General features: G+C 31.7%; 2 protein-coding genes and 1 long non-coding RNA gene across 5 annotated transcripts; 2 read left to right on the top strand and 1 right to left on the bottom strand.

The window, feature by feature from the left end:
* The first annotated feature begins 121 nt into the window (after positions 1–121).
* On the top strand, positions 122–12,769 carry LOC125053081. Of its 3 annotated transcripts, XM_047654283.1 has the most exons (12): positions 122–400; positions 477–526; positions 1,571–1,729; positions 2,074–2,193; positions 2,426–2,563; positions 2,866–3,062; positions 3,882–4,084; positions 7,530–7,752; positions 8,551–8,700; positions 8,876–8,956; positions 10,279–10,402; positions 11,153–12,769. In XM_047654283.1, exons 1-12 carry the CDS (start codon positions 350–352, stop codon positions 11,319–11,321), a joined length of 1,665 nt encoding a protein of 554 aa, XP_047510239.1. In that variant the 5' UTR covers positions 122–349; the 3' UTR covers positions 11,322–12,769. The 3 variants fall into 3 exon arrangements, with proteins under 3 accessions (XP_047510239.1, XP_047510241.1, XP_047510242.1); XM_047654285.1 differs by having other exon boundaries at positions 122–526; XM_047654286.1 differs by lacking the exons at positions 122–400; positions 477–526 and adding an exon at positions 881–905.
* Positions 12,770–13,427: 658 nt separating this feature from the next.
* Positions 13,428–14,853, bottom strand: LOC125053052. Its single transcript, XR_007117524.1, has 2 exons — positions 13,758–14,853; positions 13,428–13,602 (listed from the first exon to the last, which is right to left on the bottom strand). It is a non-coding gene; the product is annotated as an uncharacterized LOC125053052 (long non-coding RNA).
* A 640-nt stretch (positions 14,854–15,493) lies between these two features.
* Positions 15,494–26,426, top strand: LOC125053051 (calcium-independent phospholipase A2-gamma-like). Its single transcript, XM_047654229.1, has 10 exons — positions 15,494–16,221; positions 16,358–16,653; positions 18,315–18,452; positions 18,990–19,082; positions 20,094–20,292; positions 21,659–21,745; positions 22,478–22,596; positions 23,375–23,569; positions 23,984–24,215; positions 25,088–26,426. The coding sequence occupies exons 1-10, from the start codon at positions 16,101–16,103 to the stop codon at positions 25,351–25,353; spliced, it is 1,746 nt and encodes a 581-aa protein (XP_047510185.1). The 5' UTR covers positions 15,494–16,100; the 3' UTR covers positions 25,354–26,426.
* Positions 26,427–27,909: the final 1,483 nt, after the last annotated feature.

Below are 27,909 nucleotides of genomic sequence, written 5' to 3'. Positions count from 1 at the left end.
TTTTGATGTACACTATAACTCTGAATAGTTGGAGATCGTATCTCTCAAGGAAGTGAAGTGAAGTTTCATGACAGTGACAACTGACAACTAATTCTTCTATTGTCAATGAAAGCGATTTTTTTTAGAATTGCGATCTGGGAAAATTTAAAGTACAATCTATCTCATAAAACTTACTGATAATCGTAAATAGTATTATCAATTTAATTGTTTAAATAACATTTTCATGTAATATAAAAAATTATATTACATTGAATTAATTACTATACATTTTACTATAATTTAGTATTCCTTAAGTGTGGTAAAAAAACGCAGTAAAGTGAAAAGTTATGTGAATTAATTAATAAACTTCATGAAAATATTTAGTTTCCTGTCGCGTTTTATTCCTAACCGTATTATAAGTGTAAGTTAAAAAACCGTAACAAAAAACGTAAAATAAAAAAGACTCAGTATTGATTGAGGTTCATTGTTGCTTTTAGATAAATAAATCCAAAATGGATATTCTTCGTCAATTTCAAAGTATACCGTGGTAAGTTCAATTATTTTTAAATACCTATATTATTAATACAGGCCAAGTATCTCACAACATGGATCCTTAAAAACCATCTTTGAAACTTTTTCCTCAAGTTTTTCCTTATTTTAATGATGATGTATCTAATATATTGCACAATACCAATACGATTTCAAGCCTACTGGGTAAATAAAAATTATGTTTTCTAGATATAGATGGAACTTAAGAGGTAGATTTGTGATCTTCTTTCATGCAGTACCTGTGCAGTTGGCTAGTTTGTTGATGTAAAACAGTGTACACAATTAATTTAAAAATCAATATAACATTCCGAGTTAGGAGTTAGAAGTAGCTCATTCATTTATTTAGTTTAACACACCAAAGAGCTTGCATGAAAAATGTAAGAGTCTATTTATCATTATGCAAGAAATTACAAAGTGACACAAAGACAATTTGTTGATATGGCTTTTCCATTGCAAATCTAGTTAATTTGATTTAGATTTGTATAGGATTTCTTATAATGAAGCCATGCCAATACTGTAAACATTAGTAACTGTTGTTTGATTTCATTATTTTTATAATATAGAAGTCATAAGTTCTTAAAAAGATTAATGCCACCTTGTTAAGATAATTTCACATTGAGTATTAAATGTTCTTAATTGCGATTCATTAACAAAACAAAAAAATCCTTGTCCTTGTCTGTAATAAAAATATATGTGAAAGTCAGATATTTGTACCAATTAAGTTTTGCACTTTTTTTTTGAAGTGCAAAAAATAACAAACCTCTAGCCATTAGCCTATATTTAATTTCTTTTTTCCTAATATTCTGGTATGAATGTATTAAACCTTTTTATAATTTATAATGCTTATAAGGATATATAGATAAACCCAATAACCGCAACAACCCAATAATAATTTATTTCTTATATATTTAAATTTATGATAAATTAAAATTATTTTAGTGTCCGACTTATCTCATAGTCTATTTTGTAACATGTCAAGTTTATTTCTATATTGGAATTGAATAGAATTCTGACCTTCTTTTATTCTACCTCTTTATTTCAGGTGCAAACCAGACTGGTGCTATCCAAGTATGGGTAAAGAGATGAATGATTTACTCAAACAGTGCATTGATTTGCCTCAAATAAAAGTAAACGATGATGTTGATCAAATAATACAGAAAAGCCAGGCATTTCCTATACCATTTCCAGTTAATAAAACCAGGTTAGTTAGAAAATTCATTTTCTTATAGAAAAAGTGAATGGAACAAATTATCAATTACTCTTAATTAGAATTAATTCAATCAATTACGTATAATTAAGAATCTATTATTAAAATATCTGTTACTGACATTTAACCCAAAATGAAAGGATCAATTGAAATTTAATTTAATTTAAGTGTCTCTAACACTAACCTTCTTATACTCATAAAATTAGAACTACATTAAAGCGGTGTGTTAGTAAAAAGTAAAATTTTGAGGATTGTTTTTAATTTACAAATTAAATCTGATTGAGACTGTTCATGGGACTATGTGTGTTAATTTATACCTATTAAACATAATTTTTCAGATTAGAACCATTGAGGGAAAGAAAACCAATTGAGAGGTTAAAAAGAAACATTGTGTCAACATATCCAATAATTCATGAACGAGTTCTGTTATTGATCACTCATTTTCTTATCTATAAGAGGTACCATATAGCACTTTAGTTATATCATACCATTCCATTTGTTGTATAAATATTGATAAAATACATATAAAATAAATTAAATGCTTATGCCTATATGCCTTACATACTGAATCATTAATTTCTTACATTTTATTCATAGTAACTCTAATTAATGCTTCTCAATTTAAAATGCTTTTTCTATTTCCAACTAATAATTAGAAAATAATAATAAAAGTTAGTATGAATTTTCCAGGGAATTTGGATCTTCTATAGAGAAAACATTGTATTGTAATATGACCGTGCCTGAGTTTATTGATAGACTGTTGAAGAAGCGCGCCGTTACATTTATGACTAAAAAGGACACATATAAACTGTTGACGGGAGAGACTGGGTAAGATTACTAGTGTAATTTTGTGATTGTGGTCAGACTGCTGTTAGGTTTACTTTAAGGTCATGTTATACCAGACATTAGGTCCATATTCAATTTATTGCTCTTGAAACAAGAATTAAGTTCGATTGGCATTCTAGAGTACGGGTGTAAGATTTAGAGTCAATTTTATGTTTGACAAATACGAATTTAACATGTTTAGCGTAAGATTCTCGCCATCGCCTAATTTTAAATGTAATATTTATGTTGTTCTACACTTTTGACAGATAAAACTGTGACTTTTTCATAGTATTAAATTATTACAGAAACGGTGGTTGGGAACAAGTAGGTACACTGCAGCAAAAGCCACCACTAGAGTTAGAGAACTGTTTGAGTTATGATGAAATTAAAATAAGTGCAATGGTCTATGTTAGTGGATACACCGAGTGTATTAATGATGGAAATCGGTACAATCAGGCAATTATTAATGAGAAAAATGTAGAAGAGGACGCTGTAATTATTGGTAAGTTTGGTTATCGGCTTACATTGTATGGGAATACTGAACATCTTACTATTGTGAATAGCTGTCTGCGGTTACACGAACTAATATATGTAATTCTTATTTGCTTAAATTTTTTTCATATTTAGTACTTATGATTACTGATGAATAATAATGAAGTAAATGTTACGTACATAAGGGAGCGTTCAAGTATTTCGTAACGAATTTGGGAGGGGGGGGGGTCTTTTTTTAAAACGTTACGATACGGGGCGGGGATTGAATTACGCGGTATTGTTAATATTATTTTCGACTTTCCAGTACTTTACACCATATATTGGTAACTTTTAGGTATACAGAGTCACTGGGTGGTCACGAAACGTTTTACTATACTGAGGTACAGAAAAACGGTACTGTGCGTTACAGGGGGGGTCAATAATCTCCAAAAATCGCCTTAGACGTTGCTTTGGTATGGTTGAAATTTGCTAGGCAACCCATATGGTTTATATTTATTGACATATTAAATTAAATATAAAATACGTTTCATTAAATAAGCATCTCGGTGAAGGTCGTTGTATATCGGGATCTTAGACCATTACGGGACATCAAACAACGTAATGTGTAACGAAGCGTTATGACAGTCAAAACCGTTTACGACGACATCGTTTAAAACAACATACCGGTTATAGTGAACAAAATCAAAGGTCCCGGCTGAATTCTATTGTATTAGGTACTTAACAACGTCATCGGCTGTTACTACTATCGATTTTTACGACCAAATATAAGCAGCCCCTTTGATGTCGTCATAACAGATTTTGACTGTAATTACCTTACCATACATTACAGGTCTCATAGGCCCTCGATTCGATCGACCAGAAAGAATGGAGTACGAAGATATATTAATAACTGAACAACAGAATACGTCAGAAAATGGATATGGTGAAGAGGTGACACCGACGACTTGTCTCAACGTACTTAAAACAACATATGTGAAGAACAACCAGTCAGCTAAACATATGTGGAGGCAGATTTGGTCCGAGTTCTATCAGGTATCAGAAAATTTGGATAATTTTTTTTGACGTGACAACGTCTTATAATTCGATGGAGCCGGCTGCACGCACGAAAAAACATGACTCATGCGGCGTTACCTCGCTCTGAGGCGTTACCTCGCTCTGAGGCGTTCCATTTAAAATTGACATAATTATATTTATGCGTACAAAAAAATTTAACTTGATCAATTCAATTGTGATTTCCATTAACCTCCTTCGCTATATCCATACAAAATACCTATCAAACAAATAAAATTAAATTTTTGGAGTTTACTCCTTAAGAAACGATTTGAGTTATAAGGCCCGGTACGGAAATTTTATGAGGAGTAAAATCAAGTGTAACACGAAAAGTTGAGGCGTTATGTAGAAAGAGAAAACATATATATCTGTAGGATTGAACGTGTAAAAGAATGAGATGGAATACATTACACAGACTTTTCTATTTTTAATTCACGTTTTGACAGCCACGTTACAACATTGTCAGTGTTGACAGGTGTAAAAAATAAAAGTAGTTTGTCTAGCGTGCCATAGAGTTTTGTCAATAGTAATGGTCATTGAAACTAAAACTAAAAAGATTGTTCATTCTTATTCTTCTCTTACTATAAAGGTAACTTTGTTCACAGAAAGAAAATCCTATTTGGGCATAGATGATGTAGGTACGTTTTATTACTACTACAAACATTTATATTATAAAAACATATGTTCTATTTTTTATTATAGGTATGTTATCTAAAGCTGGCGGCTTCAACACATTTTGTGCTTGTGTAGTGTCTGTGAATAAGCGCGAGACGTGATGTCAAACTGAAATACAATCACAAATACATCACGAAAAGACTGTCCGTCTCTCTCGCGCTCGGTCAAGCTTATGAGTATAAAAGAGACAGTTATTGTTTTTCTTTTGCTACTGTTTATGTTGATCTTTACTGTTTTATATTATTATTATTTTATACATGTTGATCTTTTTTCAAACATTACCAGGGCAATCTCGTGAAATGGTGCACAATGTTTTTAATTATTTTAAGCATCTTATTAAAAACAGTTTAATGAAAAAATGTTATATTTAATTTGACATCAGATGCGATTGGGGTTTCTATGAGGAGTATTGAAAGAATAGTTAGTGAAGTAAAAGTGAAGTGTGTTGATCTAGGTGGAGCTTATGTCGAAAAATGAAAAATTATTTACACAAACTACTCTTATACGTTCTTGGTCGGGCTTAGAACTTTTGGATCCACCCTCGTATGCACATAATATTTATATGTACTTGACACATTTTTATTTATTTACAACCCACCCAACCTTACTAAAACCAGAGTAGACTAAAATATATAGCTTGGCAAAAAAGTAATATTTTTAAATATACTGTATAGTGAAATTGCATTAGTGTGAGTACTGTGAACGCGCCAGCTTTCGATAACCGACCTATACCACCTTTAGTATGAAAATATGGTCGACAGCCACAGAACATTATCGCCATCTTTGTTCTGCAGTGCATTTGACACAAGCCGAAACTATAAGCCTGGGACATCAGCTAACACCACAGCTTATAAAGTATGGAAGTCGTTCGTGCCGTTTTGTATAGAAATCAAGATTTATTTTAAATAATAGACTCGTTTATTATTATTATTATTTATATTGTTTTGTAACATACTTTATGTAATACGCTTTATTGACGTAATATAAATAATCCGAATAGTTACAGATATATGTTTGTTTCTCTTATCATTTTAGCAGATGCGTTCATTTACCCTTTTTTTTTATTCGATATATCATAATTATCGTTCGTAAGGAGTAAACTCCAATCGTGCGTCGTAGCTGACATACACACACTTTTTTTTTGAAAAATGCAACCATCCCATCAATATTTTTTATGACGTTGTCACGTTCAACTATCGTCAGTAAACCGACTTTACAGACAACCGATTTTTTTTTTTTTTAAAGACAATTCACACTAATTGACCTACACACACAATAGTCCCATGCTAAGCTGGTGAAGCTTGTGTTATGGGTACTTGGCAACGGCTATACATACATATAAATACATATTTAAACACCCAAGACCTAAGCACAACACCAAATGCTCATCACATCAATGTTCGTGTCAGCCGGGAAGCGAACCCGGGACCAATGGATTCGCAGTCAGGGGTACTAACCACTAGACCAATGAGTCGTCAAAATTGAAAATCAAAAAAATGATTGAATATTTGGCTTTTATCTGTTAATTAAGATGATGTTAGCATAATCTTAAACGTATTCAATAAGTGTTGTTGATTTGCTATTTAAAAAGAGTACCGAGAGTTTTTTCGCCGGCTTTTTCTTTCGGCCTACACCCTCTGTCTTCTTTGCCGATGAGTAGGGATTAATAATTTAATGACGTGGAATAAGTGATACCTGTATCTTATGTTCCATAATAAACATATTTTGTTTATTTTTTATTTTAATAATTTCATGTCAAATACGAATCACATTCTTAAGGAGTGTGCAACGTTTAATTAATACAGTGCTAATTAAGATAACCTGAGTTTGATAAATTGATAACCTCCCCTTCGGGATTTATGTCGGTAAAAATAAATGTTTTAACTAAAGTACTTATCTCGCGTAAACACAGTTTATCAAACGAAAGATTTGGATTTAATGAAAGACATTTTTTAAATATGTATAATCAAGGCTCATCTGATGTTAAATAATACCACCGCCCATAGACACTCATATTGCCAGAGGGCTCGCCAGTACGTTGCCGGGTTTTTTAGGAATTGATATGCTCGTTTGCTAAGTCGATTTGTTTCGGAAATCCTTTAGTGGGCAGCGGGTTCCACATAGTTGTGGTGCGCGGCAAAAACTGCCTTAGAAAACGCTCAGTTGTGGAACGACGGACGTCGAGGTGATACGGATGGTATTTTGTATTTTGCCTTGACGTCCGATAATGAAACTCAGCTGCAGGTATTATACCGAACAACTCCTCTGAACACTCCATGGTAAATGCGGTAGAAGATGCAGAGAGACCCCACATCTCTACGCAACGCCTAGGAATAAAAAGTGTGTGTGTACAAAGTACACATGTCAGAAGTGAAACTTTAGTGGCAAACTAATCTTGAAGCGTTGTTCATATTTATACAAATCTAAAAGTTTAGATTTCCGATACTTAGAAGGACGGAAAAAGGAAGATATGTTAGGAATTTAATCAATTTAATTGTCATTAAAATATTAAGTGTCGAATAATAAATAATAAATAATGTGACGTTAAATTTTTTTCCAACGCCGATAAAGAAGTTTGACTTCAAAAAGGAACATGGCGCGTAACCGAAAAACGTGACGCGTAACGAAAAAATGTTACACTAAATTTTTTTCCAACCCCGATAAAGAAGTTTCACTTCAAAAAAATGCCGGCAAAATCTGCCATTTTGACACGTTATCAAATTTTATTCGGTTAATATATATTTTATTTCAGGTTCACAGCTACACCTACCAGGAGCTGACCTCATACGTCAATATTACAGACAAACCCGAAGATAAAAAATATCTTGAACGTTATGTTAAGACATCTCGGGGTATTTTTGACAATGAGGTATACTACAAGCGGGTCAGTGTGTTAGCCGAGAGCTCCTTGTTTGAGGCCGAATGGAGAGGTCGAGATGCGGATCGAATGGCGTTTTTAAATGTTATTGGATGTGGTGAGTTCATTTTTAGGGCTTTTATTTAAAAAAAACGCCTTGTCTGACTCCCATGCGCCACAAATATTGACATAAGAGAGTCGTGGTTCGCGCTAAGTCGCATCTCTGAATCTCTCCCTAAGTCCACTTGTCACGTGGTCTAAGGATTTTGACAGATGGAAGAGCTCTTAAATTCTTCTATTCTATATTTTGAATCGTTCATTCACATCTATGGGCAAGCGTTTCTGTGCCTAAGGTTGTTGTTATATTAAATAGTAGTGAACTATTCAAGGGAAACGGTCGGAGAACTTATGTGAAACGTTGGTACTTTTAACACAGCGCCATCTGTTAGAATTGTATCAAATAATAAACAAATATTTGCAATAAAATAAAATCGCGGGTATAAATTGAGATGTAAGCTATCCTATCTTTTAAGTTAGATCAAACTGCAGTGTGTGCAAATTTGATTGATATCGGTTCGGTAGTTTAGGAGTCCATAACGGACAAACAACGTGACAGGTAATTTATATATATTAAGATAATAATTTTGCAATTACAGTGTAAACTCTTTATAATGTTATTTGTTATAAAGAATAACTCTCTATAACGTAAAAATGATTTAAATTTATTTGGTTTAACCCAATACCCATACATGACATCTTCCCTCCCTATAACGAAACCTCTCTATAACGAATAAATAAGTTCGGCTTCTTGAAATTCGTTATAAAAAGTTTACACTGTATTTAGAGTGTTATCTGTAAATTTTGTCAGACTGTTTTAAATATATATATTTTAATAGGGATTTGTTTTTAATTTCAGGTCTAGGCGTTTGGAAGATGAGTCCGCACCAGAATGACGTTTATATTTTGACATTTTTGGAGAGAATACGTGCATTTTTGAAGAAGGATTTACTAAATCACGTCTCAGATGTTAATTTTTCATATATTAAACCTAGTAAGCCGATATTAGGTGAGTATTTAATAGGAATTTAAAAAATCAATTTTAAGTATTATGTCTAATTAAAATGGAAAAAAAATTTTGTTGCAAAACATTGTTATTGTAGTACATGTGAATTTTTTTCCAGCATGCTTAATTTTGACAATTTTTGTCAATAATATCCAATTATGTAATTGTATATTTTTAGATCTATTCAGTAACAAATCGTCCCCGGGTGACTCACCAACAGAGAAACGGATATTCTTTGAATGCAAGCGGCATCCAAGCGGTAAGTTAAAAAAAAGGTTGCGTGTACTTATGTAGGCGCATAAGAAGTTATACTTCTTTGGCTTTCTTTAATTTTTTTTTGATATAATTAATTAATAATTAATATGTAACGTAAACAATTTAATAATATTTAATATTTAGTATATTATTCAATTATTAATTAATATTAATAACAATTATTATTATTATTATTTAATATTTTATTATATTATTAATTCAATTTAATAACTTGGTATGTTTCATAACCTTTTAACTAAGTAACAATAGGTCTTTGTGAAAAAACATTGCTAATATAAATTTCTCTGAAAAAATAATTAAAACTCCTTTATTTGTTTAAAAGGTAAATGACAAATGTCATTAATCATTATGGTCATTCAAAATTTGCGATCTTCGAACTTCACGCATATTCTATTTCTTTTTACTTGTAGATTGTCTTATTCCCATCTTGCTCGCGCACGCTATAATCACACTGACAACTTTGCGTCACGGTGCGCGCGCAATCGTAAAATTTCACTCTCATCAATTTTTCATAACGCGCCTAAAGAAGTATAACTTCAAAAAATCCTTTCAATGAAAACAACATTGCATAATTTTACTAATATAAGTAGCAGAATCATGACTTTAATATTGTTTTAACATACCTTTGTTAACTATTGCTTTTACTTATGTGTATTTATACAAAAGTAATTTGTGTTTCAATCTTCAACTTAGGCATTTAGGCATCCCAGAACGTATTGAAACTCAAATCTTATTTCATGATATAGTTTCAAAAGCATTTTACTAAGCTACGATTATTCATTTTAATTTATCTAATAAATGATGCATTAATTTTGTTACGTTCATAAGTGTACATTACCTTAAATCAGTGATTCCCAAAGTGGTCTATATCGACCCCTAGGGGTCTATGACAACCTGCAAGGGGTCTACGTCAGCGAAAAAAAATTGGGGGTCCACGGTAGTGGATCTCAACACATACACTGATTATACCTATTTACTTACATCATACTATCTTATAATATCAAAACATATACATTATTTATAAAAGTACCTACATATCAGATAAAAAAAATTATTTTGAGTAGTTTTAATTTAAATTCAATTTATAAATGTATAGATTAACATGTGTTTTTACTTTAAGTTTTTACAATAAACTTCACTACAGTTGGAAATTTACAGGAAATCAATATCAGGTAAGTAGGGGGTCTACCCAACATGGAAAAACATGGCAAGGTGTCTACGACACAAAAAAGTTTGGGGAACTCTGCCTTAAATGAATAAATTTATTACTATTATTATTACTCTGAATAAAGAATATTTTTGCAGGCGGCATAAATGTGCAATTAGAACAGCGTGAGCCATCCGCCAAGTTGAAAGGCGAACACGAGGGCAAACTGCTAGTTATGACCTACCCTTGGGATGGGAATGCTCATCCTGGGAACGAATTCTGGTAAGTGATTTACTTAATTTTTTTATTATTATTAATAAATTTTAGCCATATTATCAATACATAAACGCGAGTTTATATTGACTTAATCTTATCTTAAGACAATATTTAAAAAATGGCTATAATATTGTTGTTTTATAGTTTATCTGACTTTTAATAGTAGTTTATGCAACTGTCATATAATAGAGGGTATTAAAACATAAGTGTAGTTTTTTGAAACGAGCCGCAGGCGAGTTGCATACACTAGTTTATTTAATCTCATGGCTAAGGTTTCCAAGTCATAAAGTCTTGGTAACATTTGTCGTACGCTTTTCTTGATCTTCTGGCAAAAGACTATTCGTCAGTTTCTAGAATGTCAGGTGGAGTTAAATTTTCATCGGTATCGTCGGTGTTGTTTGACATTTAAGTTATATCCAACAAAATATTACTCAAATTCGTATGTACGAAATAGCGCCAAAATGGTAAAAGTCTGTTATTGGTCTATTCTCTCGGGACCAGCGCGTTGCGCGCGCAGCGCGCTCTCCACAGATTATGTGTACTTAAATTGAATTGAAACCTCCTTGGTCGGGACACATTGTACTTTAATAATTAAACAATTATTTTAAAGCATTATTTTGTTAAGAGAATAATGCTTTAATTTAATTTTTAATTTTCTTAAAGAAGTATGTAAATAAAATATGCCAATAATAGTCTGTATTTCATTTCATAATTAGAATATTACCGAATGAGATTATAAATATATTTTTAATACAGGTTAGGCAACCTACAAGGGTCAGGCGATCCTGCTGCAGCGTGCTCAACCCAAATAGCAGAACTACACAATGCCCACATAAATCCCGCGGTGTCAGGCCTTAACACACGTGTAGTTGGCAGGCATGGCTTGAAAACGTTATCAGAATATTGTGCTGACTTAACTACTTAGAAAAATAGCAATAGCAGTGATTTAGGTAAAATCACATATTGTTGTTTCGAGGAGTTTTGGCTTAAACACAGTTATTTTACGTTTTAACAGTTTCAAAGGTTATATAGCTAATAAACATGAATTAACGATTAATTAATGGATGTTACATATTTTTACGTAAAACTTAGAATCGTATAGTCTATAATTATTTACATTTAATGATGTAATGAAGTTAGAAGCAAAATAGATGGTTGATTACTTAACTACATTTTTTTTAAATTTTTGGTCGAAAATAAATTTCGCGATATTAATATTTTTATTTCTCTTTCGTTACATAACACTGAATTGAAACTTGAACATGGAGGTTTTTTACATTGCCATTCCTCTCTTTGGTTGTAGACAATAATGAAAGACGCTTTGACAGCGGAATGTGACGGTGAGCAATTCTCTGTCTATGATCTATGAATTATCAAAGACAATCTTATCTATGGTGTTCTTTTTTTCATTGTGTTATTAATATGAATACTATCGATAATTTGCATATTAGTTATAAAATAAGCCTAAATTGCCTATCACTTGTAGTGATTATTCGCACTAAAGCAAGCGCACATTGTATCAATTGACGAAAGACTGATTAATGTATGAACGTGGCTTAGGTATGTAATGGGAAAAATTTACTTAGAAATCACCTTTTAGGCGGATATCAAAGTTAGGAGTAAGCAAAATTCATAGACAAATTTTATTACCACCAGTTTAATCCTACAGAACTTTGTATTGCTATCAGCGTTCTTAAGGAATATGAATGAGTTGGTTATGAGTCTAAATACTCTTTGTTATCTATTATTGCCTTATAATGAAATTCACCTATACCAGAAGTAAGATAATACTCATTTAACAATAAACAATGTGCCAATGTGTTTTTTCTAATAAATAAAATGAAATAATGTTTTTATATGGAATCTGTATCTTGTCTATATATATTTAGTTCCCCATATTACATAATAGAAAAATAGTTTTCTCTAATTCAATAGTTATAAAGAGTTGTTGTTATTTTGTAGAAAATGAATTAGATTTTTAGTAGGTAGTTTGTAACTATTTATTATACTAAACAAGCTGTTCGGTACTAAAAAATTGAGACACGATATTATTCATATCCCTGAACTTGCTTTAATTAAATTCGCGATGATTAAGTCTGGACATTAAAAATTAATTAAACAAATTGATACCTTTGAAACCACTTAAACGATTTCGATTAATGCCGAAATTGGTGGAACATTTGAAAAAAAAGATAAAATCAGTATATTATTAATACTTTTTATAAATTTTTAGTACCGATTAGTTGTAGCTACTTTATTACAATAAATAGAACTTGGTAGTATAGTAAACGGCCTATCAGACATATAATCTGTACAATAAACGCTGTTACAACATGTTAAGTTTAAGTAAATATATGCTGCTGTTTTATAATACACAATGGTTTTCATTTAAGCATCCCTTACGTCACGCCACCACACAATTTAACAGAGTGTGGACGAGAATAGCACGTTTTTTAAAGTCAATAAAATGACCACTAAAAATATTTTCTAAATCACAAGTGAAAATCATAAAAACGTTAATCGATCACTTGTGATGGAAACTCGAAAAAGGAACAATAAGGGATTGAAATAAAATTAGGAGACTTCAGGATTTATAGAAATCTGAGACACAGATTAACTCATTTTTGCGTTAGGAGTTAGATTGAATGTAGTACTAAAAATAATTTGATAAAATGCGTCGTAGTTAAAATTTGTCCTTGATGTTTGCAATTTACCTTGAATGCTTTATCAAGCTGATTTCGCTACGTATGTGTCAAACTGATAATGCTACATTATACTGAGGTGACCAACTATTTTTTGTTCAAAAAGAGTACACTTAGCAAGTATTTTATAGGTGAAGAAAAAAATTAAAAAACTTTATTTTCTTTTAACCCTAGTAAGATAATCATATTTTGTAATACGGAAAAGATAATGATGCGTAAAATTTACGCAAGAATTTGAATAAGTTGTAGGTCTAGGTTTAATAGTTTATTTTAATGAACTGTATGTTATTATATATACACATATATTAGAATAATTAATACTGCAGATAATTTTTTAAACTCCTTTATTTTTACTTAAAAAAAAAGAAAACTTTAAACGTGGTCCGCTACTTCACTGTCGGTGTCCTCACACGGAAGCTCGTCATCACTTTGCATAAGAGCGGCCAGGATTTCGTGTTCGTTTCAATTGATACTCCCCATTGTGATATATATTTGCCTCAATATCTTTAAAAATGAAATTATAATATTAGTTATGATATAAAGTATTAAAACAGTACTAAAACTGTCATATAAGCCAAAATCATAAAAGTCACGATAAAGATAATCATGCGTAATTTTGACTCACGCGGTCGTTATATTTCAAAATCGGTGGCACTTACCTTATTGACACTTACGTCACGCGGCAGCTCCCAACGACGAATGAGATGTCCTAAACGCACAGCTATGGATTCGCGCTAATTAGAAAGATAGAGCAATTATTCGAAAACGCATGCGTAAATTTTACGCAGACTATCTTTCCAGGGTTAAAAACATAATTTTCTTTGGAGTCGTTTTTTTTTTTGCTAAATCCTCATTTAATAATTCGTCTAATAATGTAGCCACTTCCGAACAACTTTCATTTTGCATATTAAATTTGACCGTTAAGACAGATAATGTTTTTACAGAAAGTTGCGACTTCTCACTGCTGCAATAACCCTAGTGAAAATACCCTTATAAAAGCAGCATTACTGCCTGGACAACATCAGGAAATTTCTATTTAAACTAAATTATACAAATGAGTACTTTCAGAGTACAGGATTTAAAAAGAGTACGGTTTGCGAAAAAAGGGTACAAAACTCAGTAAATGAGTATAGTTGGAGCACAAATGCCCAGGTAAATTAAAAGTAATATTAATAAATAATAAGAAACAATCGCTGATAAGTTTCACGTTTACCTACATACTATTAAAAACGTAACCAGATACAATAGAATGGCGCATTCTAGTCCTTGACAACAAACAACCTTTCCTACCTTTTAATAGTTCTTTGAAAAAGTTAAGCTTTCATTTCGATTAAGAAAGACTTCAACTGTACGATTGTATCTGTGTGATCAGCGTAGGATTACGATTAAACATATCAATTATACAATTAATTTAGAAAAAATAAACTGACTATAGGCTGGGCTTTCCTGAGAGCTCAAAAATGACTTAACGGGATGAAACTTTAACTAATTTCCATCAAATCATATCTGAATCATCTCCATTATCCATACACTTTTAGTTGACACACACGTCTTATGAAATTTAGCACACGTGTTTGTAAGCGTAAATAGATCACCATACTAAAATATGACGAATATCTATTTAATTACAAAAATACCTCATACACAAATAGTAATAAAAAGGTATACGGCTTATCAGATGGACAAGTGTAGTAAGTAATTCAGTTTACAATATGTGTAGGTCATAAATTATAAACGGTTACTTATTACCTATAAGAATTTATACGTTGTGTAGTAGAAGCGTGCAATGCATGCATCTAATACTAATAGTAATAACATTGCAAATTACGGCTCTGCAAATAAACATTAATTATAGCGGACAAAATATAAACGTTGTTTTTATGTTAGTGTGAATCGTTATTTATCACCTTCAATGCGATGCCTTTTCTAGTTTGAATAATTAAAGTGCGACGTATCAAATATAATCTTATTATAGAATTAATTTATATTTTCTTAAAACGTAGCACAAAACGTATTTTCATTTGCGCGTCGTGTTTGAGATAGATAATATAGGTAAGTACATACTATAAATAGACACACCGTCTCCGTACCTAACTGAGAAATGCTTACTACCTTGGTCTGCATAAAAAAAAATATTCTTACCAGTAATTTTGTAATCCTGAATTGTATTTAGAAAAATATTAATCATAATTCATCATATTTGTACTGCTAAAGACATTATCAGCAAATAACTTATAATAAATATTTTATAGGTAAATGGTGACATGTTTGTTATTATGCAATTCAAATAAAGTTAAATCGTAATACCTAGATTTGCCAAGTCGTAGTCATTGTTTGTGTTTGTGTGCTAACTAGACATGATATTTTAGAATACTACTAAGAAAATCATACGATGTTTGTTTGTTGTTTATATTGCTATCGCGACGTTTTCATTGAGCCAAAACAGAGGTGTGGCTTACTGGCGTGTCACGCATTATTTTGCGCGGTATTTCTAATCGCGCAAACATGTTTTTGTTAATGTTCTATAAAACCCGAGATAATTTATGCGCCACCTCAGTGGAAAACCAGTTCTTGAATAATAAACTACTCAAAATCTTCGTGTAGTAAAAAAAATCTAATCTAGTTTATATTTTATTTTATTTGGATTACCGTGAACGTGAATAAGAAACCGGAAGATAAATTTTTCGGTGTTTGTTTTGATTCGCTAATATTGGTAGCACTGATCGCGCGATTTTACGTCAACGGGTACTTGTTCTGTCATCGATCTAATAATATTGGCTATTTTAATTTTTTTGCCAAGGATTTACATAAAGTCTAGTGGTAGTGTATAATAACGTTATAAATACGTGAGTGATTAGTGTTAACTTGTGGTCAGAGAACTTTATAAAAACAATTACGCGTACGTGACTTGCACTGTTCTTCAATAAATATTTGTTATAGTCGGAAATAGTGTTTTTACTTAAAAATAAAATAATTATAGTCTGATTCAAAGTTTTTCAATCATGTCGTCGTTGGGGGGCCAGTGGCGAGCCATAAGACACTATCTTTCAATAACAAGCTTGAATTCTGAAGTAGAAAAATTAGTCCAAAGAATAAAGCCTGCTACACCAGAACAATGGGAAAGTAAGTGTAAATAAAAAGTGTTCCTGTTAACACACAAAGAAATTATATAATAATAAATTCATCATAGATATTTGCTTATTTTTCAATATTAACCTAAGATTCAGCCTTATTTAAAAACATTGAAACACCCTTACAGATCTTATAAAAAAGTTTGAAAATGCTGTCACTCAACGATTGTCCCAAGGTGAAAGTAAAGCAAATGAAACAAAGTTCATAAAACATACTGTCAAAGCAACAACTATAGAGGAAAGTAAAATTGGAACTAAGGCAAAATCAGAGAATCTTGAAGAAAAAGATGCCCTTACAGTAGGTTCCGCAGCTAAGGAAATAACTTTTGAAGGAATATGGGAAGGGATAAAATTAAAAAAGGATTTGCAATTAGGAAAAATGTCAGAGCCCAGTTGGAAATCAAACAAACCAATTGTAACAAAGGTAGGTTTATATATAACTTAAAATTTATTTATTTCACAAAATACATTTTCTGTTACTGGTCCTACATGGTAACTTCAATAACAAGATAAGGGGTTGAAAGAAAAGTAAAAGGAAATTAAAAAATTGAGATCTCAGTATAACCTTTCATGAAATTCAGTAGTTTTCAAAACACTAAATAATGTATTTGCTAAAGATACTTGGTTTAATAGTTTCATACTTTTGAAGTTGTTGATCAACAACTATTGTGAATCTGATTTTTTTTGTACTAAAACTACCTAATAAATTTTAATGAAACTGCATTCACCTGTAAGTTTGATATTGAAAAAAAATCATTTAATGCAATAAGTAGATTTCAGATGTTTTCCATATTTAATATTTGTGCTATATTTCAAAACCTTATCAAGTGTTATGATGGATTATATATAAATAATGCCAGTAGAACAGATAACAAAAAACATGTTATTAAAGTGATATAATATCATGTTCTTAATACATGCTGTAAGGCTGTAAGTCGGCAACTTTTTACATGAAATACATTTATTTAGTATTGTATGTATTAAATATTTTAAACTCTTAGTAATATATAATTTGTTATATCATCAGTCTTAGAACTTTGTTCTCTGAATTTAATTTCTAATTAGAACAAAACAGCGTCAGCATTTTTAAGATGATAAAAACCTTTTTTGCCATCTGGCTTTCATAATGTGTGTAGTACACAAACATTTTATCAATTTTTTTCTCAAGTACTATTAAGATGGTGTACTTTATAACTATTGTCATGTTGACATATTCATTATCAATATTTAATGTCACATTAATATGTAAAAACAGTGCTATCGGCTGCATTGTTTGTGTTATGTGAAAGACATGATAACTGAGTATATAAATAACTATGAACTCATCTCTCAATGTGCCAATACATACTAGCGCGTGGAAATCGATAGTTCTAAGCAAAAAATCTATTTTCGTTTTTAAAATTAATAAATCGCAAAGTATAGGTTCTCTTATTGAGACTGATGCTTTTGAATTTATCGTATTAATAAATATATATTTTTTTATATATTAGACACGGCGGGTTCTAGGCTTAGGTAGTTCAAATTTTAGATGAGTATTGAACAACCTACTAACCTATTTAGCTCTGTTTAGATTGTATAAATAACAGTGCTAAGTCGACCTTGAGGCGTTTTGAAGATTGTAATTCATGCGCACAAATAAACAGAGAGAGAGAACCTGTTCGCAATTTTTTTTAATCATCGGACGCGCTGTTTACTTATGGCTAAATTTAATTGTAGTCAACAAATCTGTTTCGTGATAAATTTTAGTTTTAAATTTTTTCAATAAAAGATATCGATTTATACAGCACGTATGCTGCTTATAAATATGTAATATTGAGAAGAGAAATATAATTCTATTGAGTAGAGTTTCATTAATATTTACGCTTTTCTTCTGAAAACTCGTAATTTCTAACAATTACGACTTGTTTTTTTATATAGAAAGTGCAAAGTTATTGCTAAAATATTTTATTTTATTTTTCATTGATGCACGGTCAGTGCATTTTACTATATTATTGGCTAATTTTAAAATATTTTATAAGTATACTAAAATTGTTTACTTCTTTTGAATGTATCAAACAAAAATTTATTTCATATAATTTTTTTCAGACTTCAATCCACTCGCGAACATCGTACGTAATATCCGCCTTAGTGACAGCGGAAACGTCAGAATGCCTTCTTAAACGGACTGAACATTTTATCGAGCATTTGCAACAATACCCTGAAGCTAGGGATTACGCTATAAAGGTAGAATAGTATTAGTAATTATTGACTCTATTTTTTTATTTAAAATAAAACTTTTAGGTCTAGGTCTCTGGATCTATTTCGTGTTCATTTGTTTTTTTCTAATAGGAACGTAGAATTTAACACACGCCGTCGAGTTTTTGGGTCTTAGGCATGTTGTTTTCTCACGATACTTTCCTTGACGTTCGAAAGTAGGACCATATGAGAGTCGCACGCTGAAACCACCAAGTTAAAACTGCTCTTTTCAAATACTCACAATTTTTAACCAACTTCAAAACTCTGCATGAAATGTATGTAAATATACGCGGAAGTATCCTTGCCAAGGATTCCTTGGTGTAGTAATATATACCATTGAAATACTTCCACAAAACACCTTTTTCAATATTTTAAAATATTACTAGTTTTTAATGAATATACATTAAATCATAAAATCTTTATGTTTAAAAATGTGTGTATTTTATTAATTGTAGCACATTGTCATATCTTATATTTTAAATTCATACTATTATTGTTCCTAATTTATAAAAAATTGGTTTCAAGGAAGGCGCAGTAAGAGCATTATTAAGAGTACAACACAAGCTGAAGTCTAGTGACGTGTCTTTTGGTGATGACGTCAAAGGAATTGTTAATGAGGTTAGTTAGATTATTATTGAAGTGAAACTTCTTTAAAATCGTTGTGATTTCAAAACGGATGCAACGAAAAAAGCGACCGTAAAAAGAGACAGACACATAAATTAATAGGATTTGGCGTGGGAGAGAGTGAGATAGGAGGCATTATACAGTGTATAAACTTTAAATTAGTGTGTATTTGAACATTTTCTGAAATAAAAAAACAGATTTGATGAAAATTAAATAAGTAAGTCAAGTAAGTAGTTTAATTATAAAATTAGATTATTTATCAATTTTATTTACAAATCATTAGTTATAGAAACTTTTTGAAGTGAAACTTCGTACTACACTTAATTAAAAGTTTATACACTGTATAATGCTTCCTATCTCATTTTCTCCGGCTGCAATTTCCCCGTACTAGACTATCTAAAGTTAGTAATTCTTTTTTGGGGAAAGGGATACTCTTCTTTAATAAAATCCCAGAGGCTCTTTTATCTCTGCCTTTCAATAAATCTAAGAAATGTATTAAAGAAAAGCTGTGTAAAAAGGCTTACTATAAAGTCAACGATTATCTAGTTGATAAAAGGGCCTGGGACTAGTGCTATACAGGCTACCTCTAATTAATTTGCGATATTTGTTTTAAAATAAGTGTTGTTTGATGATTTGATATTTTAAAAGAGTACCGAGAGTTTTTTACGCCGGCTTTTTCTCTCGGCCTACACCCTCTGTCTTCTTTGCCGATGAGTAGGGATGCCTACAAATTCAAATTTAATGACGTGGAATAAGTGATACATGTATCTTATGTTCCATAATAAACATATTTTTTTTCATTTAGACAGAGAAAAAGTCTAATTTACATATTTTAATTATAAAAACTTTGTTTTTGAAGGTTTCACTTCTACCACGTGTGAATTGGATTGTTTTTTTAGAAATTAAACTTTTAAAATTAATTTGGTAAAACAACAGAAAAATTAAATTTCGTCAGTCATAAAAGTAATAGTGTAAACTAATTTTATAAATCAATTTAATTTCCAGGCTTTAGCTCTGATGGGCTACACAGGTCCCACAAAGAGCCGTGGTCCCAATGTATTGTCAATAGATGGCGGTGGTATTCGAGGAATTATCGCGATTGAGATATTGCGGCATCTAGAAATATTGACTGGGAAAAAAGTTCACGAGCTATTTGACTATATTGTTGGAGTTAGCACAGGAGCTATCATTGCCGCAGTTATAGGTAAGTCCAAACTATAATCGTCATATTTAAAACACCAATTTAAAAAAAGGCCCGGACCTAAAAAGTTGTAGCGCCAAGTTTACACATGAAATGACAGATTTTTGGTTGCATAATATGTGTCCCAACCTTTTTAGGGGTTGGGACATTTAATACCAATCGTTCCTATAATCCAGCGGCTTTTTATTTTACTCACTCAATGACTTTGTTAGTAATACAAATATTTCATTAATATTTTATGAAAGGTTTTCTGACTGAGCGTTTGGTCCCAATAAAACTTAAAAAGTTAGTTGATAAGCATAGGCTAGTATAAAAAATGAAAAAAGTCTCAATATATAATAAAAAATTACGATAACAAAAATACTAGATTAGATTCTGTGTTCTAGTTTCATAAATACTTATCATAAAGTGAAAGTTCGAGCGTACTTGCCAATTTGTTTTATACATGTTATATTTGGGGCCATTTATTTGGCAAGATAACCTAATCAAGAATATAGATTATGTTTGTCTCTACCGGTATGAATACTTCGTTATATTGTGTAGATATTTTTACGTTACAAAAATATATGCTTTTTTTTTAATTTTATTTGATTGTGAGAAGACATGTTGACTTCGTGTATTTGATGAAATTTAATAAATACGAGAGTTTACCGTTGATTATGGTTTCTTAAATAATCAATATATATTCGGTTGTAAACTAAATGATATACGAATAAATGTGTTTATTTTACAGAATATTACAATTTAAATAATGCTTATAATCTAATTCAATCATTTGAAAACCACTAATGTAACAATAGCATTCTTGTTAGGAGCGCGCGCAACAAATGTATTTAAAAATAATACTTCAACTTGTTTTTTATGTTGCTTAATGTTAAGTTATCTAATAACTGACCTTCAAAAGAGCTCCGTGGAACTATAAATACGTTACTAAAAGTATATTATATTTGTATCCGGAGACGCGTATACAAGATAACTTTTAAAACTGCTAAAACCAGAAGATATATTAAAAACCTGAATTCGAGACAAAATCAGTTTTCGCCAGTCGTGACCAACTAACGCCAAACGAATGTGTATGAAAATGGTCACGTGATAAAGCGTGACCCAATGTGCTTCACGACATTTGCGAGTGCTAACTGGGCGAATCATATTTCTATGTGCGCTATTAGAACGGTAATAGCAATCATTGTGAGGAAACCGGTATGCCTCAAAGCCAAAAATTTATTACATGTCTCAGAAGATCACCTACTTCTAAAAATAAAAATTATGGAAGGAATGTTGCATGCGTTGAGGATCTAAGTCCAAGACAGTCCACTGAGGGTTGTAGCGCCACTGAAGCATTATTAATATACAATTAAATTTGTTCCAGCAAGTGGAGCTGGCACCTTGGAGACTGCCAATCAAATGTACGTTACTCTGTCTAAACAAATGTTTGGAAATACATCACTTATTGGCGGTAAGACATATTTTAATCAATTGCGATTATATATTTTTGGTTTATGCGAGTTTTATTGATATCAATAAAAAGACCCCTTAAAACCGCTATAAAAATATTTAAATTATGTATATAGTCGTTCTTTTAGTTTCAAGAAAATATTACTTAATAATTGATTGTATTTGATTCCTGAGTATATGTTACAAATCTGTCTTTCTCTTTGATTTAAATCTCGTGTTCCAACTTGGGAACAGTCCAACTTTCATTAAAATATGTTTAGTCATTTTAAGAATAGTGTCTGTGAAATAAATAATGTTGACAGATATTTGAAGTCGGTTTAATTTTTTACACGCTTGATATTAGCTTCACCTGTATGTATGTATGTAACCGACTCCTTCGGACTCGATTTTGACCCACTTTTAACGGACAGATTTAATTCAAACTTTGCGCACCTGTCAAAGATCGATGACAATGCAATAATCCGAAGAAAAAAAATGAAAAGAATAAAAAAATTTTAACTAAAAAATTAAAAATAAATAATTGTTTAAAAAACTAAAAAACACGCTTTTAAAGCACATCAAACTAAAAAGTGAAAAATAACTCCTAATTTAGGCTGAAAATGGTAATGAACAAAAAATTGATGATTGATGTGCTTTAAAAGCGTGTTTTTTAGTTTTTTTAAACTATTATTTATGAATATTTTTTTTTTAAGTTTAAAGAATGTATGAATCATTTTCAACGTATAATTAATAGGTACGTCAAGATTAGTATGGACCCACTCGTACTACGATACAGAGGCGTGGGAGAAAATGCTACAGGATAATTTGAAAGGCATCACTCTTACTCAATGCAACCGTTACAATATGCCTAAAGTGAGTTATTATTTGCTAAAACATTTTTCACACACCTTATTTGTCGGCCATTGAAACCAGTTTATATCTATGCTTTTTTATTACAATTATTTTATCAAATACCTGTACCTTTACCTACTATTACTATTAAATAGCTTGTTTTAATTTGTAATAGTCAAGTCACGCGGTTTGACAAATTAATGGAAATTATTCTTACTATGATATCTATGCATAGCATTTTTTATATTGGAATCTTGTGAACGATTATGATTTTTCTCACTTCCACAAATGAATAAAAAAAATGTATGAATATAATGTAGCGTCACCTACAATCTACGCTTACAAATCACTTCGATGACGTCATTCATTTCTCTAACGACAATTCCTAATAAAAATAAATCTAATTTTTAGTTTACCATAAACATCTTTCTGTTTAAGTATTTTGATATGAAATATATAAATTAGTAAAGGGAGCGTTCAAGTATTACGTAACGAATTTTGGGGGGGGGGGTCATTTTGTAAAACGTTACGATGCGGGGTGGGGATTGAATTACACGTTATTGTTAATATTATTTTCGACTTACACCACATAATAGTAACTGAAGAGTCACTAGGTGGTCACGAAACGTTTTACTATACTTGGGTACATTACTGCACTTGGGTACTGAAAAACGTTACGGCGAGTTACATGCGGGGGGGGGGGGGTCAATAGTCTCCAAAAATTGCGTTACGTAATACTTGAACGCTCCCAAAATAGTGTAGTCTGATTTATTGAATAACGTTGAAAAACCTCTCCTAGATGTCAGTGGTATCGTGCGTAGTGAACTCCGGATCCCGTCTCGCCCCGTTCCTATTCCGTACGTACGAGTGCGGGTTCCGCGTACGATCCGTATTCCCTGGAACGAGTCGGGCTCAACTCTGGCAGGCTGTGCGAGCATCTGCCGCCGCACCCACTTATTTCACTGAATTCAACTTAGATGGATTATTGCATCAGGTAATCTTTAATAATTCAGTATAAATAATTTATATACGTACCTTTGTTTTGATAAATTCCGAATGGATATAAGTATCTCCATTCGTCGTCCATTTTCTACTTCGTATCTCGCCATTTTGAAGGCCGTCAAATATGTCAAGAATAGTTTGACAGCGTCAACGTCGTAATTTTCACTCCCGTATGTCAAAATTCAACGTTTCCAACTTTCTGTTCGTAACTCAATTGATCAAAATTTTCGTTTAGTTGCAAATGTATACATATAAAGAACGTTTTAGCATATTTTTTTAAAATCAAACTATAGAAAATAACTATAGTATGTGTATATATATATATATATTTAACATATATATATATATATACATAAATTATAACATTGTGTATATAAAAAATTGAAAATGATACAATCGCTCACAGGATGGAGGGATCATGGTGAACAATCCAACAGCAGTGGGCCTACATGAAGCCAAACTGTTATTCGGTGCAAATGCCATGAAAAATGGTACAGTAATATCCGTGGGGACAGGCCAGGCGTTAAACAAACATTTGGATTATCAACTCCTTAGTAAAGGCTTAGCAAAGGACACGTCTGGAACAAGTTGGAAGAATAAATTTAATAAAATTCTTGACTCGGCGACGGATACTGAAGGTAGGCACAAAATTCTTACGCATTTCTTGTGCAATATTTATAAAGATCGACAACGCATTTACGAATGCTCTTCATGGGCTGCGGTTTTCTTTTATGGCCCATTAGTTGGTTCTATTGCTTTGTTATTATTACTATGTAACCTAACATTAGTTAAGTTACATATACATAAATATATTTTAGTTGATAATTGGAAGCGTAAACTAGATGTTTTTCCTACACCCATAAATTATAGTATAACATTCTCGAACCGATAATGCCCAATAGGTCGTCTACACTTATATTGAAGTCCCACTTAGGTTTAAAAACCCCTAAATAAGCCAAAGCAGTTTTTTTAGCCTACCCGCAACCCCACTATTCTTATTTTATGTTAGTTACAAGCTCAAGTTTTAAACGACTAATCCAGTTGACACCCGGATTCAAACAAAAAGTTTCGCGTCAATATTCATTAAATAAATGCTTTCAAAAGGGACGTTAGAACTTTGAAGGCATTGTTATTGAAGTAATACTTCTTTAGGCGCGTTATGAAAAATTTATGAGAGTGAAATTTTACGATGCGCGCGCACCGTGACACAAAATTAACAGAATGAAGTTGCCCACGGAAGATGCTACGGCATTGGACATAATTTAAAAACAACATTTAATTTTTCAAATGTAAACTGAACTTTATTATTTAATTGTAACTAATTATTTGCATGCAATCAAAAACTATTTTTAATAATGCCAAAGAAGTATAACTTCTTACGCGCGTACATAAGTACACGCACCCTTTTTTTATAATGCGGGGGATTTCTTAGAAAAGTTTTGACATACCTGTTAATTAACGGGACTGGTTTTAATAATTAGTTGAATTTACGTAATTTATTCCTTCGCAGGTGTACACCTAGCCCTAAACGATCTCCTTCCGCCGGGTTCATACTACCGTTTCAACCCACCGCTTCACGAGGAATGCGCGATGGACGAAATCAACCCGGAAAAACTGAAAAACATGATAACAGATACGAACGCTTACATTCGCAGGAACCAGCACAAATTCGAACAAGCCGCCGCCATGTTGGTAAGAAAACGAACTGTTGCACAGAGGGTATTCGATTTTGTTGAGCATAGAGCTCAGTTAATGGGCATCAGTCAGGCGAATTGACAGACAATTGACAGGCTTCCTGTCAATCAGCTTGTTGAAGCCGACGGTGATTTACCAAAGTCAAAGGTAAAATAATCGGAAGTTGTGTTTACGAATATCGTAAAATATTTTAAAGTGTATATGCAGATAGGTCTATGTGCATCTTGTTTGATTACTTTGCAATAAAATTGTATAACGTTATGTTTTTTGTGATTTTAAATTGTTATATTATAAAAATAATAACTTGTTGGATGATGGATGTTGGAGTCGGCTTCAAGATTTGGAATACTAGATTTTTCTAGAACATTCCATTTTTTTATTTTAGTTTAGTCTCTCAGTTTAAGAGCTGTTATAGTGGTTTCTTCGCTTAATGAATCTACGTCTTATGGACTCTTATACTGCTAAGCTTTTGTTAATAATTCCTATATTTTTTGCATTGTTGATATGAAACGGCTTATAGTATAATCATGTAGTGAAGCAATTGTGATATTATAATTAATTGTTTAAATAAGTGTTGCTAGAGGAGATAATGATTTATTTGCATGGTAGTACAACATTGGCCTTATTTCTTTATGTATATTTTACTCTCAAAAAATTGTTAAATATGTTATAGAATATGGACGCATAATATACCGTTTTTAATCTAGCAACAGGGACAAAGTTCGAATATATAAATCTTTAAGATTTAATTAATAAATAATTATATCGTTATTTAGATTATTGTGACGTTTAAAGGCGTGTTAATATCCACTGAAATTAAGACATAATCCAAAATTTCAGGGCAAAGAACTAAGTTCTATGGGTAAGATATTTTATGTACCTACGGTTGATAGGCTTAGCGCTACATTTTGTTTCTGAATCTGTGGGACAGAACTGACCCATTATTTGACGTTTGATATTTAGCAGAGTTTGAAACTTCACTCGTTAAGTGACTTTTTTGGGGTGTCTTTCGCGGATCGTGGATTAAGTTCACTTAAAAAATAAGCCTAGCTTATATTATATTAGTTATTAAAAAGAATTTATTATTAGCATATAAGTAGTTGTAGATAATACTCTAGTCATTTGTAATTTCATCAATAAAATTTACATTCGAACGTTTGTTTTATTATAATTCTGGCTCTGCTACCCAACATTTTAGAAACGAGACTTACGCGCGAACTTCGATTCGCGTAAGCCAAAATATATATAATTAAATATATACCTATCTAAATTCTAAATGCACATTTATCTGCCTACTACACGAATTTAAGTGGTAGATATTCTGTACGCTATTTTTTTTCCAAATATGTTTCATGTTTACGAATAGTGCTCAGGAAGAGGTTATGACTTGATCACTATTCTGTGCCGCTCACACGCCGTCGATTTTCGTATTGGTCCAAGATCCCAGGGCCGCCAGACGTCACGTATTTTCTGACGGATGAAATGTGGACGATTGGGTAGTGTTAGTATGTACTATGATCGTATGCCTACCTGCTAGCTTGGTCAAACGGCCAATTTCCAGGTATCAGGTAATCAAGGTACACAAAAACATTACTTACTTCACGTAAATTCTCATGGCTGATTTTTATGTATGTTTTCGAGTGTATAGTTAGAAATAAATTGTCAATACTCCCAGACACTTTCCGTCGGCCATATTGCTTAACAGACGCTTTAAGGGTCTCAAAATAATTAGTCAACTTCACGTAAATTCTGACGCTCCATTTTTATATATGTTCATCCGACAACTATTTTAAAAGCTTTGACAAGAAGACAAACCGATCCAAGGGGCCAATCATCCCCTAAACTAAATTTTAATATCTCTGTGAGTGGGAGCGCGAGAGCATTATCTACGCGCATGAGACTGAGTGAGACCGACTGCGCTGTTAAAGCCATGAAAATTACTTGAAAAATTATTATTATTCAAAAAGGGCAAGCAAAAGCCGTTTAATATTTTGAAGAAAAATGAAGAGTACTAACAAGCATTTCACCCTTTTGGTACGTTGGATTTTGTTGGTGATGTAGATGAAGAAGAACGTGTATTCAACATAATACAAAAATTTATCTGAGATGTTCACAACGTTCCTGGAATAATTGATGTAGATGCTGCCAGACTACAGTTGTTTATCATTTACATGGTATTTACATCATACATGGTATCTGATATTAATGAAGAATTCAATCGAAAGAATTTAAGAAACTTAGATGCCAGTAACTTACCACCTTGTAAAAGTGAGCTTTGACAAAAGTTTCGACGGGCTAGCTATATCGCTAGTCTTTGGAACGATGCAAGTATGAAGATGATAAATATTTTCAACCCCGAAAACAATGGCTGGACACTACAAGATGGTAAATATGATTTTCATTGGTTCGATGGAGATCAATTACAGGGTTTTGTCAGTGAGTCGCTGGAAGAACAATCAGGTAAATTAATTTAGTTTTATCAGACCTTCATTGTTCAACTTGTTTTTTACAGAGGAAGAAAATAAGGATAATGCTGATGATGACGATCACGATTTAGATATTCAATTTCAAGATTGATATTAATTGATGATGATGATAATGAAGATTAAAAGCCACTGTTAAGAAATATTGAAGAAT

The sequence above is a fragment of the Pieris napi genome, chromosome 10, assembly GCF_905475465.1.
Source record: "Pieris napi chromosome 10, ilPieNapi1.2, whole genome shotgun sequence".
In the NCBI taxonomy this organism is placed as follows: domain Eukaryota; kingdom Metazoa; phylum Arthropoda; class Insecta; order Lepidoptera; family Pieridae; genus Pieris; species Pieris napi.
This window is presented reverse-complemented; position numbering and strand designations above follow the sequence as displayed.

Excerpts from the sequence above, each read along its gene's own strand:
- LOC125053081 (XM_047654283.1), top strand. The coding sequence starts at position 350 with ATGAAAATATTTAGTTTCCTGTCGCGTTTTATTCCTAACCGTATTATA. Across the intron at positions 1,730-2,073 it reads TTTCCAGTTAATAAAACCAG|ATTAGAACCATTGAGGGAAA; the intron begins GTTAGTTAGAAA and ends ATAATTTTTCAG. Across the intron at positions 7,753-8,550 it reads TTTAAATGTTATTGGATGTG|GTCTAGGCGTTTGGAAGATG; the intron begins GTGAGTTCATTT and ends TTTTAATTTCAG.
- LOC125053051 (XM_047654229.1), top strand. The coding sequence starts at position 16,101 with ATGTCGTCGTTGGGGGGCCAGTGGCGAGCCATAAGACACTATCTTTCA. Across the intron at positions 19,083-20,093 it reads TCAAAGGAATTGTTAATGAG|GCTTTAGCTCTGATGGGCTA; the intron begins GTTAGTTAGATT and ends TTTAATTTCCAG. Across the intron at positions 23,570-23,983 it reads TAGATGGATTATTGCATCAG|GATGGAGGGATCATGGTGAA; the intron begins GTAATCTTTAAT and ends AATCGCTCACAG.